A 17,265-nucleotide genomic window follows, 5' to 3' on the forward strand; every position below is an offset into this window, starting at 1 on the left:
CAATTCCTTTCCAAAACTTTAAGGAAGACCGACATTCAAAAGAGACGTGCTTCGTTGAGTCTTCAATGTTACAGAATTCACATTCAATGGCAATAGTGACACATTTTGACAGATATATGTATGTGGGAATAATGTTGTGTATAATTTTATATTGAACTTCTCTAAGTTTATTGGAAATAGCTAAATTGTGTGGAAGGAGCCATGTTGTTTTCCAGTAAATGTCAGAGATGGGAGGCCCATACAAATTTTTCCTCAGGGTGTTTCCTTTTTCTGAAAAATGATTCCTAATATGTTTATTGTTACAATAGTGGGTGGGGGGCATGAAAAAATGTTCTTCCTCCGAAGGGGGGCTTAACAGAAAATAACTGAGAAGCACTGCTCTATCTTATCTTTCTCAAAGTGGATAATTCCACCATAGCGTTTATCACCATTTGATATTCTTTATAAGTAACAGGAAATAATTTGAATCTGAGAAATTCTTCATCATTAAAACTTTGGGCTTCATCATTTAGTAAATCTGCACGGTAAATTATTAACCTGTCAATCCAATGTTTCAGGTATAGTAATTTATTCTTTTCAGTTGTGAACTCATTATTCCAGATAACAGTTTTGTGCAGGGAGAAGTTGTGAATGTGCTTGAAGCTGTTGTTACACTGAGGCAGATGTGTCGTAGACATACAGACCTGAGCCCACGTGACAGGCACAAAGAAAATGACCAGACAGACACTGGCTGAACCGACTGAAGGATTCTGTATTGACTCAGTTAATTCAACTATATGTAAGTCTTACATGCGTATAAATGAAGTGAGTGGCTGTCATTTTACTTCATACAAAATTAAGCGGTACAAAACATGATTTCTCCTAAATGATTGCAGTATATTTCTAAATGTGTCTGAGCTCAGTGTTGTTTGTCTTTGGTCTTTCTCTTACGGCTGCAGCACAGAAACCTGAAAATGGCCAAAGTAGAGAGCAGCAGCACAGCCGCTGCACTTAGCAAAAACACCATTACATCCACACAGTAGTATGAGTACCAGGGCATCTTATAAGCCTCTGTACACAGGTGTGGAGCCCCTTTATGGCGCATAACATATTCCACCCAGAAGACGGCCCGATCCATGGGTGCTATCGGCTGATCTCTGTGCAAACGTGACAGTCTTTCTATGTTCTGTCTGTAGCTTTCTTGATGGAGAACTTCCTTTAGAGCTTGTTCAAAAGTCTGACTGTTAACATCAGCTAACAGAATGATCTTTCCAGCTCCTCTCTCCTGCAGACGTAGAAGGTTGTCATATTGGTCAAAGAACAGGGGGATGCCAAGTACAGGGACGCCATGATAAATGGCCTCCTGGACCCCGTTGGTTCCTCCGTGAGCTACAAAGACTTTGGTCTGTGGGTGGCCCAGGAGGTCCTTCTGTGGCATCCAGTCCACTATCAGGGTGTTGTTGCCCAAAGTGGAAGGTCGCTCCCCTTTGTGTCTCCATATCACCTGGTTAGAAACAGAAAGAATTATGATCTTAAATTCTGCACAGAAGTAGATAGACAATATAAAGATACTGACACTACAATCTTACTGCTAAACACTTCCCAAATTATTTGAAGATTTACATCGCAAAAACAACTGAATGAAGCCCAACCTAAAGTACCTACAGTAGATTGATATATGTAGTCTACAGTTTTAGTCAATAGTGTGAATCTGAGTTAATGGTTAACAGGAAATTAACCATTATATGTCTCAATGAGACTCCTGCTGATCTGACCAAATCTGACCTAGCAGGTGACCTCCAACCTGCCAGGTGTGGAGAGGCAATAAAACTGATAACAGTATTCTGTGTGACACATAAAATTTAAATATAAAAAAAACATAGTTACATTTTGAGCATCGATTTATATTCATTTCACATAATTGAGAATGGATCACCCACTGTGTGTTACCTTCTGAGGCATTTTGGCAAAGACGCTGGCAATTTCCTCTGCAACCTCTGCAGGCAAGGCATTAACCAACGTCCCCAGAGTCATGATGATCACTCCATGCTCCCCAGCACTCTGAACAAACTGTTCCAGGTCTGCTGGCAGAGGTTGGGCTGGTTTGCACTGAAACCCTCCGATGTAGACAATATTTGGCATAGTGGGCCGAGGGAAGTCAAACACAAAATCAGACCTGAACAGCCAAATGTCAGCTTCTTGAAGAAGTGAGAAGACGTCACATCCACCTTCAATGTATTTATCACAGAGTGCATTATAATGTGGCCCAACGACAAATTTCTGCTGTAAAACTATGATGCTGTGAAAAAACAAGTTCTTGATCCTCTGCATGAAATCCATCTTATCAGTTAAGCCTGATCCTGGCACTGGGATATAAGAGAGGGGTGAGGGGGCCACTGCAAAGTGTCCTTCTCCACTGGGGATCCAGCGAACATTGAGCACCAGGGGAAGCTTCAGATACTTAGCTAACACAACCCCTGCTGATACAGCTGGGTCAGTGAGAACAAGGTCATATTGGGCATCAATTAAACTTTTGACTCTATTCGGATCATCAAAGATTTCAGAAATGGCTTCACACCACAAGAAATGGCCCTCAGAAACCATAGAAATGAAATCTTTGGTAAGTTTTAAGAAGGTCAGTGCTGAAGCTCCTTCTCTCTCCATCTGCAAAAAATGATTAGAGAAGAAGTGCTGAAGAACTGTGGCATGCAGAGACTATCGTGATATTTCACTATTTCTAGAGCTCTAATGACCCCTGTGGACTGAATTACATCATCCGTCCGACATACCTTCAAATGATTCTTCAGGTATTTTCCAAAAAATTCTTCAAGATTTTCCTTAATTTGAACTGTAAAGGATGTGTAGAGAGGAGACTTCTCTGCGATGTACCAGCTGTTGGAGCTTCTGACCACAGTGATGTTGTGTCCTCTGGCATGAAGTTCTTCCACCAGGACCTTCATGTTGATCCAGTGACTCCCATCTACGGGGAACACCAGGATGTTTCCTCCATAGCAAGGCGTTGTGAAGGAAATCAGACATATACTGAGCAATACAAATACTCCACACATAGGATGGAGTGACATGGTTCCTGAAATGTATAGAGAGAGACGTAAAAGTTCTTTAACAATGAGCTTCAAACGGTTCTTTAAAAAAGTGCATGCTCAACAAGGTCATAGAGTGGGAATCAGCTTTATTATTAGGGAAATTGCATCATCTAAAATTACATTGAATGTTTTGTATGTACTCTTTTTTTTAAGCTGCCAAACTCAGTCGTCCATCAGAGAAGAGGACAGGATTCTTTAGCACATCCCACACCCAGAAGGGGGCCTGATGCGTTAGCATTTTTGGCTGATCTCTGTGCATGTCAGATGTCCACAGATGTAGAACTTCCTTTAGATTCAAGTTTTATTTTGGGCAAGTCAGTTGTAGCTTTCACAGACCATTCACATCCATCCATAGTAAATTTAAGGATATTTGTAGACGCGTATTTGGCATTTTTTGATTTAGGAGGGTGAGGTCCATGAAGGCGGACATTTTTCCAACTATAGGTATTGTCAGCATTAATCTGGCAGAGTTTAACGAAAACCTCACTGAGCCATTCATCACAGTATCGTAGTGTGCGTCTGCAGATTGCATCAGGCCCTGTGGGTTTCCTTATGTTCACCCTCTTTAGTAGACTTGTGGCACATTCCCTATGTCGTTTTGAGATTACATTTATGTCCTCAGTGGTATCAGAAAGGAACTCCCAGTCTGTAGAGAAGTTCTCTCCACCTGTCATCGGTGTTATGAAGAAGTTCTGTGCATGCAGTGACTTGAACAGATATTTACCCGATGATGGGAGAAGTTTTGTTTGTGAGAAAAGCCGCTTTTTAAAAAGAGTATTTTAACGTTTACATCGGTCTGTCCACTTAGTATATAGCTACAGTTACACACATATTACACAAAAGGCACAAAATGCGCCTAATTCTCTTAGGCTTTGTTAAGCTGGCTGTGGTTAAAGCGCCCAACGATAAATTTAGGAGCATCCAAATCTAGTCTGTGCGTGGCATCAGGAGTCACCTGTGTCGCTGCGGCAGTTTTGCTTCATGGCTGGATGTCAACAATGGTTAAAAAATCTACAAAAAAAAATAAAAAAAGACACAAAACTTCCCAAAGTGAGCAATAAGGACTGATAGAGATATTTGCACGATATTTCCTCTCAGTTGCAGCACCTTTGATTAATGTAGACAAAATATACACACCCTCTCTGCTAACCAGTCCAGTGGTTATCCTGGCCATGTCTCTGTGACAGCACAAAGGTATGTTTCCCTAACCTCCAGTGTATGTTTGACCCTGGCCTTCAGGCAGCTCAGCCTTTACTCCACCCCTTTTCAAATGAAATGCCCTCTCTCCAACTTTGATAAGTCATGACAAAGTTCATTCTCTGGCGTCATCTCATTTTTTAAAAAAGAAAAAAGAAACGCAGTGATGTTGCTGTCTGCCTGCACACAAACACCAACACAGACGGCAAACATAATGATCCTTGCAAGTCTGGTGGAGGAGGATGAATTTGAACTTAGCCCTCAATGATAAAATGAATTGCAAGAAGAATGAAATATCCACAATTCTATCAAGACCAGAATATTTGCGCACTAATATATGAGCCAACTTAACAACACCTGTGTTTACCTCACACCCCACAGCTTTGGGCAGACACTACAGGAAACTGCTCCCCATCAGCTGTAATATCATGTGTTCCTTATTTTTCCAGGTGTTTCCTACACTTTGGTAGTTGATCCTCTCTCCAGCCTGACAGAGGAAGCCAAACCCTGTACGCCAAATCACAATCCATTGCACAGTAAGCTTTGGCAGGCTTCATCATCGGCTGTCAATTAAGTCACATGAAATAGCTACTTTGTAATCATTTACAATGAAAGTAAATATTCCAAATAACACCGAAGCACAAGCGCGCTCAGCCGTGTCGGCAGAAGTTTTCCGTCTCATATATCTCTCAGAAAAGCCAAAGTCTGAATAAATAAAAAGTGGCCATTACAATATCAGAATGATTATTTTTGTTACAGTCTGCACAAGTCGTTTTCATTTGTCAGCGGGGCTCTGGACAGGGTAATGACCATGTGGAAACCCAGCGATGTCTGACTCATGCAGCAGTTAGGGGGTCTAAACACGTGATGAATTAGAAAAAAAGTTTGAAACCGTAGCCTTCAGATTATAAGAGCAGATGGGCAGTTCCATACCTGCACTGTGTAATTCAGTGATCTGGCCACCCTCTTATAAGCTAACTTCAGAAAAGAGCCATCCCTGTTGTTCTGACACTTTGAATGGAGTTCAGTTAAGATCAGTGTTATCATGGTTGAGGCTTGGCATTTCACAGTTCGTCACTGTAAGGGGTTAATAAATCCATTAGAGATAAAGGCACAGTTTACGTGAGTGTGTGTTTGGAGGAGAGCTGTTCAGGTTTCCTCAGGGTGGAGATGGTGATCTCAGAAAGCTACAGCAGGATCTCGCTGTTGACAGATGATAACCATAAAAACAAACACAAGTGCAAGTTTTTTCTCTCATGTGCCAACCTGTTTGACAAAGACACACTACACGTGAAAGCTCGGATTTTCTGTGATGGAAAGCCTTTCAGGAAAACAAATGTCCATTTCTTTGTCCTTGGTCCTCTGAAGTACTGACAGAGTGACTGCATCTGTGCAGCTTCCAGCCCTCTCGCCTTACAACAATCTTGGGAAGCTTTTAAATATGTCATTCCACTGAAACAGCACTTACAGCCGTGTTTGATGACCTTCTGCCTTCTGTCAGCTCAGATTCCACCTCCGTGCAGCTGGAAATCAGAGCCGTCTTTCTCTTCTCAGGGGCTCCCTTGGTTATTTCTGTTACTTATTTGAAAGGACACTATCGGTCCCCAACAATGACACCACATAAATATCCTGACATCCTCTTTCATCCACCCTTCTTCACTTGACTTTTGATTTTGGCTTTGTTTGTTCCACAAGATGGCTGCAGTTTGTCATTTTTATCCATCCATACAAATATAATCAAACTGACCTTTAATTTTTCTTCCATCAGTATATTCAGTCTGAATTAAAGGGCAGATGAGTCCACTGGGACAATTTGATGCAGCTTGTTGATTACAAGCTGCATAAAAGCTTTTTTTCTCAGATGTTTATTTTAACTACACCTTCATATCATCATAAGGAAATTTTGACATCTGTCCATATACAAACAGACAATTTAGACACCGTCATTGTTGTACACAGCACAAACTGCTCTCAGCTGATTTGAAATAACATTTACAAATAAAATCTGTGTTGCAGAACCATACTTGTATCTGTGATGTGCAATATAACATGCAATTATAACAATAAGAGCAGACACAACTGTTTTGCTGAACAAATTGTCAGATAATGTGCAGGACATAATTTCCTCAAAGCATTTTTAAGATTTATGAAAAATCATTTCCTCTCCTGTTTTTCCCAAAATTATACATCTCTGCAGATGAATTGACAGCAATGAATGGAAGAGACTAAAAATGTCAGGCATAGTTTTGAAAAAGGTTAAGAATTTAGTGCCTTCTAAAGCAAAGAGAGGTTTTTCATTAGCAAGTGAGCATTCACAAACCTAAACAATTATGTTTCTTTCTTTGACTTCCAGTATGACTCGCCAGAGTGTTTTAGTCTTTGTTTATTATCCTAAACTGATAAAATGGATTAGAAAATGTAAATGCCCTAAAGAGAACAAAGGAAATCCACACGGGAACGCATGAAATCGTCACTTTCAGCATTAAACTAACAAACAATTGTGTTCAAAAAACTTCTGAAAATCCATCCACTTGTCTATACAAGTGCAAATTGTTGCCAGGATCTCAGATTTCCTATCACGGTCATCAGTGAATGAAGGCGGGCAAAAACAAACCGGTTTCAACCAGTCAACAATTTGTGGTGACATTGTGGTTAGATTATTAACAGCACAAAAAAACGTGGAAGTTAAGATACAGAGTGATGCGTCAGTTTCTACTGGATTAGTCACGGACTAACAGCATATCAGCCTCATGAGTTTGAAATGTTCTAATATCCACAGAAAAGGAAAAAAATATGCCAGTGCAATGTAAAACATCCAGTATATGGTAACGTGCCAGAGCTGAGGAGTCACTTCAGTCATCTGACAGAGATCCAACTGCTCAAGGTTTTTGGTTTCATTCTACTTCTTATCGTCACAACTGGACACAATTGAGCCCCTTCACTGACCCCTGCCTGTGTGCACACCCAAATCCGAAGTCACATGTGATCACTGGTTATTTTTCCACCCATAGCACTTAATTTCAGTTCATTCTGGACATGGAGAACATCAGAGCGAAACGCTGACAGCTCTCTAGAGAGGGCACGCCAGTGGACACGTGTGTGTTCCACATGTACATGTATTTGCTCGCGCTCACAAACATATTGGTTTAATTAGAGGGATGATTAAGCACTCATATGTGACATATCCTCAGCTCTGATGCCCGATTTTGTTTTCAGATGGCTTCTTCCTTTTTGTTAGGAGGCCAGCTGGAGTGCAGTTCTTAACAGTCTTAAGCAACAGCATGAGGTATTCATATGAAGTTACCTGCATGACCGTAACCTATAAAGAAACAACTGCAGGGCAGACCCAGAACACAGCACAGAGATCAGATATCTCAGAAATAGAAATGGGTGGGGTCCATATTTATTTCCTGAAAGAAATGTAAATTTTATACCTTGTTCTGCATTAGGACAAACAGCCATCACAAGACAAATCGCAGAACCACAATCATCACAGACAACAACACTTGCTGGCTAACAAAGCGCACACACAGGGAAGACTAAAAGGGCATGTCTGCTGTACATCACCCCACGTAGGAAAAACTTCCCCTCTTTCTGGTAAAATTCCACATGGCTGAAACACTGAAATCACTTAATTGCATCCTTTCAGAAAACACAAAGGGCAAATTTGAAGCTTTGCAGTTCACCAGCTATCAAACTTGATCACACAGTGAATTTGGCATTGTGCACTGCACACAACTGTAAACTGTGTGCATTGTTATGTGGTACATCTACTGATTGCTCAAATCTCTAGTAAGACATTATTCTATACTTGACCTTGTTAATGTGCTGATTAAGCTTGTGTGAGTTCAACCCAGAGTGTGAGGATTTACGGTGAAGGACCTAGATGTACACACACATGCAGAGTCATAGTTCTATAAACAACTGTGTACGGAATAAACCAAACAACACACTGAGCTCAGGCTGAACTCCATCTATGTTCTGTGTTTAGATGTCAGAGGGTCAGGTCCATTTACAGCGTCCGGAGTTATATTCATGAGTGTTTTTCATGAGGCAGGCCTGTGTTTAAGCATGAGGGCCTCACGCAGAACACAGAATAGTTTAGTTATACACACTTCAAAAATTTCCAAAGGCTGAGCGTTCAACTGGGGAGTCTTTTGTAACTATCCATAAAAGTGGAAAGGTTAAGGCCACAGCATGATGTAAACAGTGAAGACATCAACTTACAAACCATCAAAACACACACTAAAACCCCCCACTTTAACCTTGACATGGGCAGCAAAAGCAGATGTGCCATTGTGGTATTAAGAAACTAACCACATAACATAACAGTTAAATTGGTTTCAAAAACGCATGCAAAATGAGTCATAGCTTTGCCATAAAATAATACATTTGTACATTCATTCAGCAGAAAAGTGTTGTTCTGTTACCTCCATGTTGAATAAGCTGCTTCTCACTCAATTTGTAATTTGTTCCAGACATGTAAATTCTGCTCCGTCTGGACAAGTTAGAAGTATTGTTTTAGTCTTCAAGGGTGCGGGGATTATTGGATCGCAATTATGTGCATTTTCACATCCTTGAGTCTACACCAAGTGCTAATAAGAGCATTATGATTGTAGTTTGTCCAGCCCCTCCCAACGTATACTCTCCTCTACCTGCCCTTTGTGTTGACCTGCCTTCAAATCACACTCAGGATCAGTTTAAACTATAATTACGTCACCAGTCCCCCCCCCCTCACCCGTGTTGGCTGTGATACCAAACACCTTTTAACTTTCTGCCTGGAGCAAGAGCCAAATATCTGCCCCCCTCCTCAGAGCATAATAACACCCCAGCAGATCAAATACGTTGGCTGGAATGTGCAAAGAAAGATATCAGTGTATTCACTCTTAAATTATTTTCCAGAAACTTCAACTCCCACATTCACTGAAATGGCCTGAAACTACATTTCCCCTGTAATGGCACAGTGCAGGATTACACAACGTTGATACAAAATCTGGATTTTACATTATTTTTTAAGAGCTTGAACTTCTTATATATCTTGGCATCGTAAACATCAGGGTTGTAAATACAACAAGACAAGTCCGTAAACTTGTGTCTAACATGTCCTGCGCCTTTCTGTCTTGCATGTGTGCACATCGTGTTCGGTAGAATGAAGAAAATCAGGTACAGTCATTTTAGATTTTAACTTTCTGCCTATGTCAAACCACCAGGCAAAGACAAAGGGGAAGTGCTGTCTTAGGGGCGGTGATTGACGCTGCAGATTTTTTGACTGAACACAGAGCACAGAGAGGGAGTGGCCTCTTATCTTATCCACAGTGAGGCCAACCCCTCTGTCTCAACCTGAAACAGAGTTTTTCCACAGCTGGAGGCACTATTTCTATTTCTGGTGTCAGTAGACATCCTTTTGTTTTGAGCAAATCACCGGTAGCGAAGTGGAAATTTTTCACCCTAAGCAGAGCAGCACAAACACACTCTCTCAGCTTTGACAGTATCTCAGACCGTGTTAACCTTTGGCCGTCTCTTTTCACTAAGTAGACGCCATTCATCATTTCTCTCTGACAGCACAAATACATCCTCTAATTCTCCTTAAAATTTGACCCAGACAGCAGACATGCATTGCTCTGATGCACTGGCCTCAGCGAGCAGTTCACGAACTTGTTGAGGTTGCCGGTCATCTATCAAATTACCACGGCGGGTTTATGTGGTCAATCAGTCTGAAATTGCAGCCAATAGACTTTTTAAAAAGGCATAAAATCCCCCTGACCTGCTGGATGTGGAATATCATTCTGTCTGCAGAAAAAATCAACACACCACTGGAACAGGCATCGCCAGCGACATCATCGCACAGATGCACATGCATACACACAATAGCATATAGCCATCCGCTTCTTCTTTCTTGGGTGACTTCGTTATCTTTCACAGTTTTTCCAGCGTCCCGTATACCTGACAGTGACGTGGAGAAGTCTCAAGGTTAGGAATTCACGATTAATCCCCCCCATCAGTGTTGGGTTTGTTAGGTAACTGACGGATTGACAGAAGGCTGGGTTTGAAACGTCTGACACATGCACGTACGTTTAAACGTGTCCGTCTGCAAAACTTTCTCAGCCCTCAGCATCTTAACTTCCAGATCGACAGGGCTGGGTCTCTGTCCTGTGTTGTCATTTACAGGGAAACTGGCTGAAGCGCTGCGTTTTCAGTGACTGTCCTTAATATCAGCGAGTGCTTGGCTGCACTCCACTCACTGATATTTAACTATATTACAAAAGTAAATTTTGCCTGTGATGGCTATTTTCCACAATTTTAACTAAGTATCTTGACAAATCAAACATATTAATGCAATATTATTCTCTCTGGCTTTAGCCAACGTTTCCGAATCCAGATTCAACAGTGTGCTTTGTCCTATCCTTACCCTTTGAAATATAAAAGGATAAAGTACAGAGATCGATGCTCTGTCATACTCCAGCTTCACCTTTTCCATCACTGTATTTTTAAACTGTCAGTCTAACTGTGTTGTGGTGCCAGCTGGCAACTGGCAAATGCGCCACGCACCTCTTTTCTGTGATGACAGACGTTTTCATATTTCCAGGGCTGTGTTAGGAAAAGCACAGACAGAACATGCAGGCTCATTTTCCTCAGAATGCTGTGTGACTCTGACATGGCGCACCTCGACTGGTGACCACTATGTTTTTATTATTTTTCAACTCATTCATATTTTCCAACCGTGCAGGGTTTTCTACTCAGCAGAACGTGTGACTTTAACAGTAACAGTAACAGTAATGTACAGTGAATGTTTGGATCCGTCCAGCCTGACGCAGCCCTGGTCTGTCACTGACATCACTCCTACGGTAATTATATAATACATGAGTCACATACTTGTATGTGTTGACAAGTCCCCACATGCAGCTCTTGTCAAACCTTTACAGAACTTATCTTTTATATGAACGCCAATGTAAATATAGCAGCTATGCATGAAAATAGGTTCGCCTGTTCTTTTCTATTTTTGCTTGTTTGTTTCTTTTCTCTTAATTCCCATTGTGGTGCAGTGAAAACAGATTTTATTTTATTAATTGTGGCCTTGTGGACTCATAATTAACTAATTTAATAGCCACCTGTATGATAGAAAAAATTAATTAAGCATTTTTCTTAGCTCAGGGTAAATTAACATTTTGGAAGTGTGTGATTTTTTTTTTATGCCTGGAATTTTATATTTCAGGAATATACAGCACGCTCACTCTATCTAAAACTTTTTTACTACAGTTTTTCAGTGAGTTGTCAATGCGCTAGTGCAGAGAAAAAAGATCTGCGCCAATTTAGATCACTAGAATAAAAACCTAATAAGCCATTAATTAGCTGTTAGTGTTGTGAAGACACCAATCAAAATATCTATTAATTAAAGGTTGATTCAATTCTTTATCATTAACATATGAATCATTTCTAATAATGAAGACTAGCATGTGAAGAAATTAAGGTATTTATACTACTCAAATATTTCATTTTTAAACTAATTCACTTAACATATGAAAAGTGCTGATGATCATTTGGGATGCTTTAGTATGTAATAAGGACTTGTGGAGACAGACCGTCAGATAAAGATATCAGATAAGAAACCCAGCATGTGATGTCCCAGCTTCCTTTAGACAGGCTTCACTTTTTCTACATGTCAGATACTGGCTTGTGTACAGAAGTGAGTTCCCAGCATAACAACAGGGACCTCAGGCTGTAAAAGCCAGATGGAAAGATAATGTGATGGTAGATGTTTTTCCAGCTGAGCGCCTGATAAATACAGTCGTAGAGGCACATCATTTCGTTTTGTTGGAACGAAATGATGCAGAGAATTCAACATTAACCTATGAACTATAAAGTCCTCATCAGCAAATGACGGGTTTTACGTATAAAGCTCATTTTGACATGAACACTGAGTGATTTAGTTAAAGGTAATGTTTCTGAGTTAAATCCATTGACAAATTACTCCTAAATGAGTCATAAATGACTCTAGATGATTTATTAAAAACACAATATGATTCCAAATATGTAAAACTACGTAAATACAATAAATCTTGATTAAAAGTCTAATTCTCTGCAATCAACAAGAGATTTTTCATTCTAACTACTCTCCACAACTGTCCACAGAAAGGTCATCCAAAATAAGGACCTGTGGCTGATAGTCGAAAACGCCATTGATTAGAGGAGTATGACCCTTCCACCACCAAATCCCTGCACCCGACATCAAAACATTCAAGCTACTCGAAGATTAATGCACAAGGCTGAGTCAGATTTGACTTGTGACAGCTTGTATGTCAGACTGAAAGCGAACTTTTGGCTCTCACCCCATTCATTTCGATAAAGGCCTGAAATAATTGCGAGTGTGCTGCCAAGATGGCTGCCAAGAGGGACTTTAGCTACCGCCAAAAACCAGTTAGCTTAGCTGAAACTGTGACCCTCCCACATCCACCCTGTATTATATCCTATTTATAATTTGAAAAATCAGGACCAGTGCAGCAGGCAGTGTTTGACGGACTAAAGATAAAACTGGACATGAACTAGAAGAACACTGAGGTGGAAGTAATGTGTCACCTTCCATCGGATATCAGATTAGTTTTCTGTCCCACAAAGGATGTGATGTCTGGTTAATTTACAAATTTCCTGCTCTCTAGTGGTTGCAACAGTTCATTGTCTCTGAGTTAGCAAAAAAATAAAATAAAATAAAATCCAGATTTCCAGACTTTTTCTCTACCCCAAATATACTTTGCTTTAACATTTTATCACTTTAAAACCAGTACAATGCAAATCTCCATGTGCCCTGTTTGAGGTTTGACATCATACCTGCTCAGAGCAAACACACAAATTGAGTTTTACGCGCAAACATGCACACACTAGAAATCATACTCCATCCATGTCACCCTGGATTTTGTTGCTGGTAGTCTCACCGCTGTCATGGCATTTTTTCTCCGTGAGGTTATGTGGCAGCAGGCGTAAAGTGTATGTTAGGTGGTCTGAGGTTTATTTATTGTGCAAACAGAGCTTTCTCATTACTACAGCATTTTTTCCTTGTTTGATGTAGTGAGAGCTGCACCACACACAAAGTAAACAGATGTGGCACACACACATACATCACAATAACTCCTCTGTTTTCGCTTGATTGACCAACTTACTTTTATTACTTTTGTGAAATATTTACTTGATTTTTTCTGGGTTTATTTTGACTTTATTACTTTCTGCTTTTCTTCTTTTGTGTTCATGAATGTTTCTTTTGTTACTAGTCAAATTTGGACCTCTCCTATAAAAATGAATCTGCAATAGTTGCATAAGCACCCACGTGAAGCGTTGAAGAGTAATTTTAACGCACAGTGATAAACTCATTGTTATAAAGCGGAAAGCATGCACATATGCCTACAGGTTAAATTGCATGTCTGAGCGAGTCCCCTCTAAAACACAAACTAGAGATGATTTCTTTTTATAACAAGGCGTGAAAGGATGAGCTGGAGTACTAATGGTGTCACAGAGTTCAGGAAGTGAAAGACCTGAGGATTCCTTAGACTCTTGAGACTAGCAACAGCCAAGTGTGTGTTTATGTGAGTGCACATGCATGTTTGTGTTTGTAAAAGCAAACCTGCATTTTATTGTCAACAGCCGTGTCACATGTGTGATTGTCTTGATACCAAGATGTGATCCAGCTGCCACCTACTGTGCTGGAAACACCCACAGAAAGTACTTCTGCAGATGTGTGAACAAACCCCATCACCATGATTGTGTCAACTGTCAAAGATCAGGTGTGTGGCTGAGGTAGCTAATTGGTGAGCTCCAAACGGTTATCCCTCAGTGTTGTGTCGTGTTAACAGGCGTCGATGTTGGCGTGGTGTCATCACTGGCACAATTAAAAGCGTCAATTCTTTTTTTAAACCTAAATCACCGCACAGGAGTTTTCTGGCTGAATTAGGTTTTTTTCCTGGAATTTCATTTTTTCTGAACAAACATAAACCAGACTTGAAACAATTAGGTGTCTAACTGAGAAGAGTCAGTGCGCGGCTCTCCTTCGAGCTCATTGCAATTTAGCAAAATTGCAATTGTAAAACCGGAGCTCTGGGAGAAATTACAGACAGTTTATTATTATGGTCTGTTCAGCGTAACAGTGGCTTTGCTGCAAAATTAGCATCACTCTTTTTGTGTCTCACATCAGAATACCCAACTTTTGAGAGCCTATTCATCATCACTGCCGCATGACTGCTTTCCAGCATTGTTCTGTATCTGTGCCTTGATCTTTTTGAAAGGAGCGACCAAAAAAAGACAGCTCCTTCGGGGATATCATTGAAGCATCACAAAGACAAAATTTATGCCAAATTATTCAGCTTTTCCATTTCAGTGAAAAAAAAGCTTAGTGTGTTTGGTCTTTTTGCTGCTCCCCAGTGAAATAGGTGAAAAAGGCTCTTTGCGTCTCAGCTGTTCCATTCCTCCTCCCTGTGGCATTTGTCCCATTGGAGCTAACTGCACAACATTATGCAAGACATGGCAGCAACATAAATATCCACATCCACAGAATAAAATCTGTCCAGGATAAGACAGGTCAGCTGAGTCCCCTTAAGACGAGGGCTCACAGTTTTCTTTTCTTTTTTTTAAGAGAATTTGATTGGTTGGAATAATGCAATGATCTATCACTTTAAATCCTCATTAATATCACATCTGGCTCAGCTATCAGCCAAGATGTAAGTTTTTATTTGTCAGTCATTATCAGTCATTTATTCAGCAGGGCATGTCTCAACAGTCTTTGGTGCCACACCTAGTATACAAAATGTATTTTAGTGGCAGTTAAATCCAACAAATTAAAGCAGCAAAGTATAAGCACATACTTAAGCTTGAGCTTTCAGGATGTCAATTAATGTTTTTTTTTTTTTTTTTGATCCATTTGATATCTCTTGATCTTGATCTTGATCTTTTTATTCCATCAGCACCGAACAAGATTGTCCTGGTGAACAATGACAAATCTCAGACGTCAGGACATGCTTCGTTCTTATTTTAACTTTATTTTTAAAGGAGCTGTTTGTAAGTTTTGCAATCAAACCTTGTCACTTACTCACCGAGAGCTCTCTCCCATAAGGAACAGTATTGGTAATCTTAACTCTTGTTTCTATCATGCCTACACTTCTGCAAATTTGTCCTGTCCTGAGCTCTTATCACGTTCCAATACGTAATTCAGTCTGCTTTGACGATGTAACGCTGCACATGAAAATACAACTATGGCATAGGCTCAAGCAACAATTAGCACCATCTTGGAAAAAATTACAGATACTCCCTTAAAACTGAGTTAGATTTGAGAAATGTCAGCTCAAGCCAGTCCAACGCAGGGGCAAATTATGCGTTACCTTTTGATCTTGCCAACAAATAAAGCATCAGCATCAGTTCTAGTTCTGTATTCAAATGAATGGAACCATGGTGGAGCAGTTTGTGAGCTGGAGTACTGGCGTTGTTTATGTTGTCAGCATCTCTGAAAGATAACCATATTCAAAGGAAATGCTCGCTAACAAGGGTGACATCTTGAAGTCATTCAAATGATATGTAATCCCGATGCTGTGCTCAAAGGTTAAGGCATAACTGGCTCATTTACACATGAAATTCAGTCTTAATTTAGGAGAGCTTTGTGTAAGGTTTCCATTCACTGCTCTGAGTTTCTTTCCCATAAGTGATTTAAGATAATTCACTGTTTACTCCAGAAAAATGAGCAGTTGCCAAATGCAGGGAAGTCTTTCCATGAAGAGTAGCAGACAATCAATAACTTTGGCTGCATGTTTTATGAGTCTGCTTATAACTGAAAATAGACTGTGTGGGCAGACAATGAGGATGCATTCATCCAAATATTACTGTCATTTCGTCCTTTTAATACTTTTCTCTTGAGGAGTATTCTGCTCAAAAGATTAATAAAGTACACTAAGGCCAAACGCATTTAAATTCCTCAGCAGCAATTTGGCTTCCACTTCAAAGAACCCAGCGAATAGTGCTTCACAGCCAAGGCCATCAGGGTGATGCTGATTACGGAAAAATGGAAAGATAATGTCAAAAGCACAACAGCAAATGAGATCACTGAGCATCATGGCTAAGACTTGGTCCCCGTCTGCTTGGTTGTTCTTTTACTCAGAGAGTTAGCTCAGAGGGTAGTTATTTTGTCTTTTGATTAGGTTTAATATTTACATAAGTCTACCAAAGCCAACCGCATACAGAAGAATCAAATTCAATATTCCGTTTATTTTAAAAAGAACGTGTAGTCTCAAATGCAAAGATAATATTTCATCTCTTGCTAATAGTTTAAAGCTGCCTTTCCTGCTAAATAAACATGTCGCTTATGCTCACCAGATACCATAATCTGGATACAACAGTGACTGTAATTTAGTCTAATCCTCCTTCACGTCCTCGATCTAAATGCAACCACAGAGCAGTAAGTCAGCAGGTTGACAGTTTTTTCCTGGACAAGGAGCCAAAGCAGCGATTTTTACTTCTTGCTGAGAATTATGAAGTTTGGGTGGGAGGAACAGCTGAATTTCCAGCACCCGCAGGCAGCTGTAGATCAGAGTCCTAACGAGACCTGACTTACATGTCTCAGGCAGACAGCTGGTGGAAACACTAAAACCGCCTGGATATTTGACGGGCACTTGTTCCTTCTAGCATGATCATGGTAGATCTCATCCGCTGTGACTTTTAAACCTTGACCCAGCTCGTACCTGATCATTTAGATTGGTTAAAACAGTGTCTAATAAACTTAAATATGCTTTTGCTTTTGTGCTAAAGTTTTTGTAAAGTAAATCCAGTTGAACATTTTCTTTATTTACTTAGCTTTTCTTTACTTTTTCCAATAGATTTTTTTTTTTATTATAAATTTTCTTTATCAACAAACATACAGAAGACAGGACCAGACAAAACAACAAAACAACAACAATCTGGGAAAAACAACACAAAAAAGCAAAACAGAAAGATCAGTTCCAGGTAAATTATGCAGTAT

General features: G+C 40.1%; 1 protein-coding gene across 1 annotated transcript; it reads right to left on the bottom strand.

Annotated features, from left to right (window-relative positions):
* Nucleotides 1-558: 558 nt before the first annotated feature.
* LOC115054025 (UDP-glucuronosyltransferase 2C1-like) lies at nt 559-3,062 on the bottom strand. Its single transcript, XM_029518992.1, has 3 exons — nt 2,769-3,062; nt 1,930-2,643; nt 559-1,483 (listed from the first exon to the last, which is right to left on the bottom strand). The coding sequence occupies exons 1-3, from the start codon at nt 3,060-3,062 to the stop codon at nt 899-901; spliced, it is 1,593 nt and encodes a 530-aa protein (XP_029374852.1). The 3' UTR covers nt 559-898.
* Between the last annotated feature and the right edge of the window lie 14,203 nt (nt 3,063-17,265).

The sequence above is a fragment of the Echeneis naucrates genome, chromosome 14 (genome assembly GCF_900963305.1).
Source record: "Echeneis naucrates chromosome 14, fEcheNa1.1, whole genome shotgun sequence".
Taxonomy (NCBI): domain Eukaryota; kingdom Metazoa; phylum Chordata; class Actinopteri; order Carangiformes; family Echeneidae; genus Echeneis; species Echeneis naucrates.

What these genes read in the sequence shown, in the direction of transcription:
- LOC115054025 (XM_029518992.1), bottom strand. Translation starts at nt 3,062, where the DNA reads ATGTCACTCCATCCTATGTGTGGAGTATTTGTATTGCTCAGTATATGT. An exon ending in ACCTGAAGAATCATTTGAAG is followed by an intron (nt 2,644 to 2,768) that starts GTATGTCGGACG and finishes CATTTTTTGCAG; the next exon opens with ATGGAGAGAGAAGGAGCTTC. An exon ending in TTGCCAAAATGCCTCAGAAG is followed by an intron (nt 1,484 to 1,929) that starts GTAACACACAGT and finishes GTTTCTAACCAG; the next exon opens with GTGATATGGAGACACAAAGG.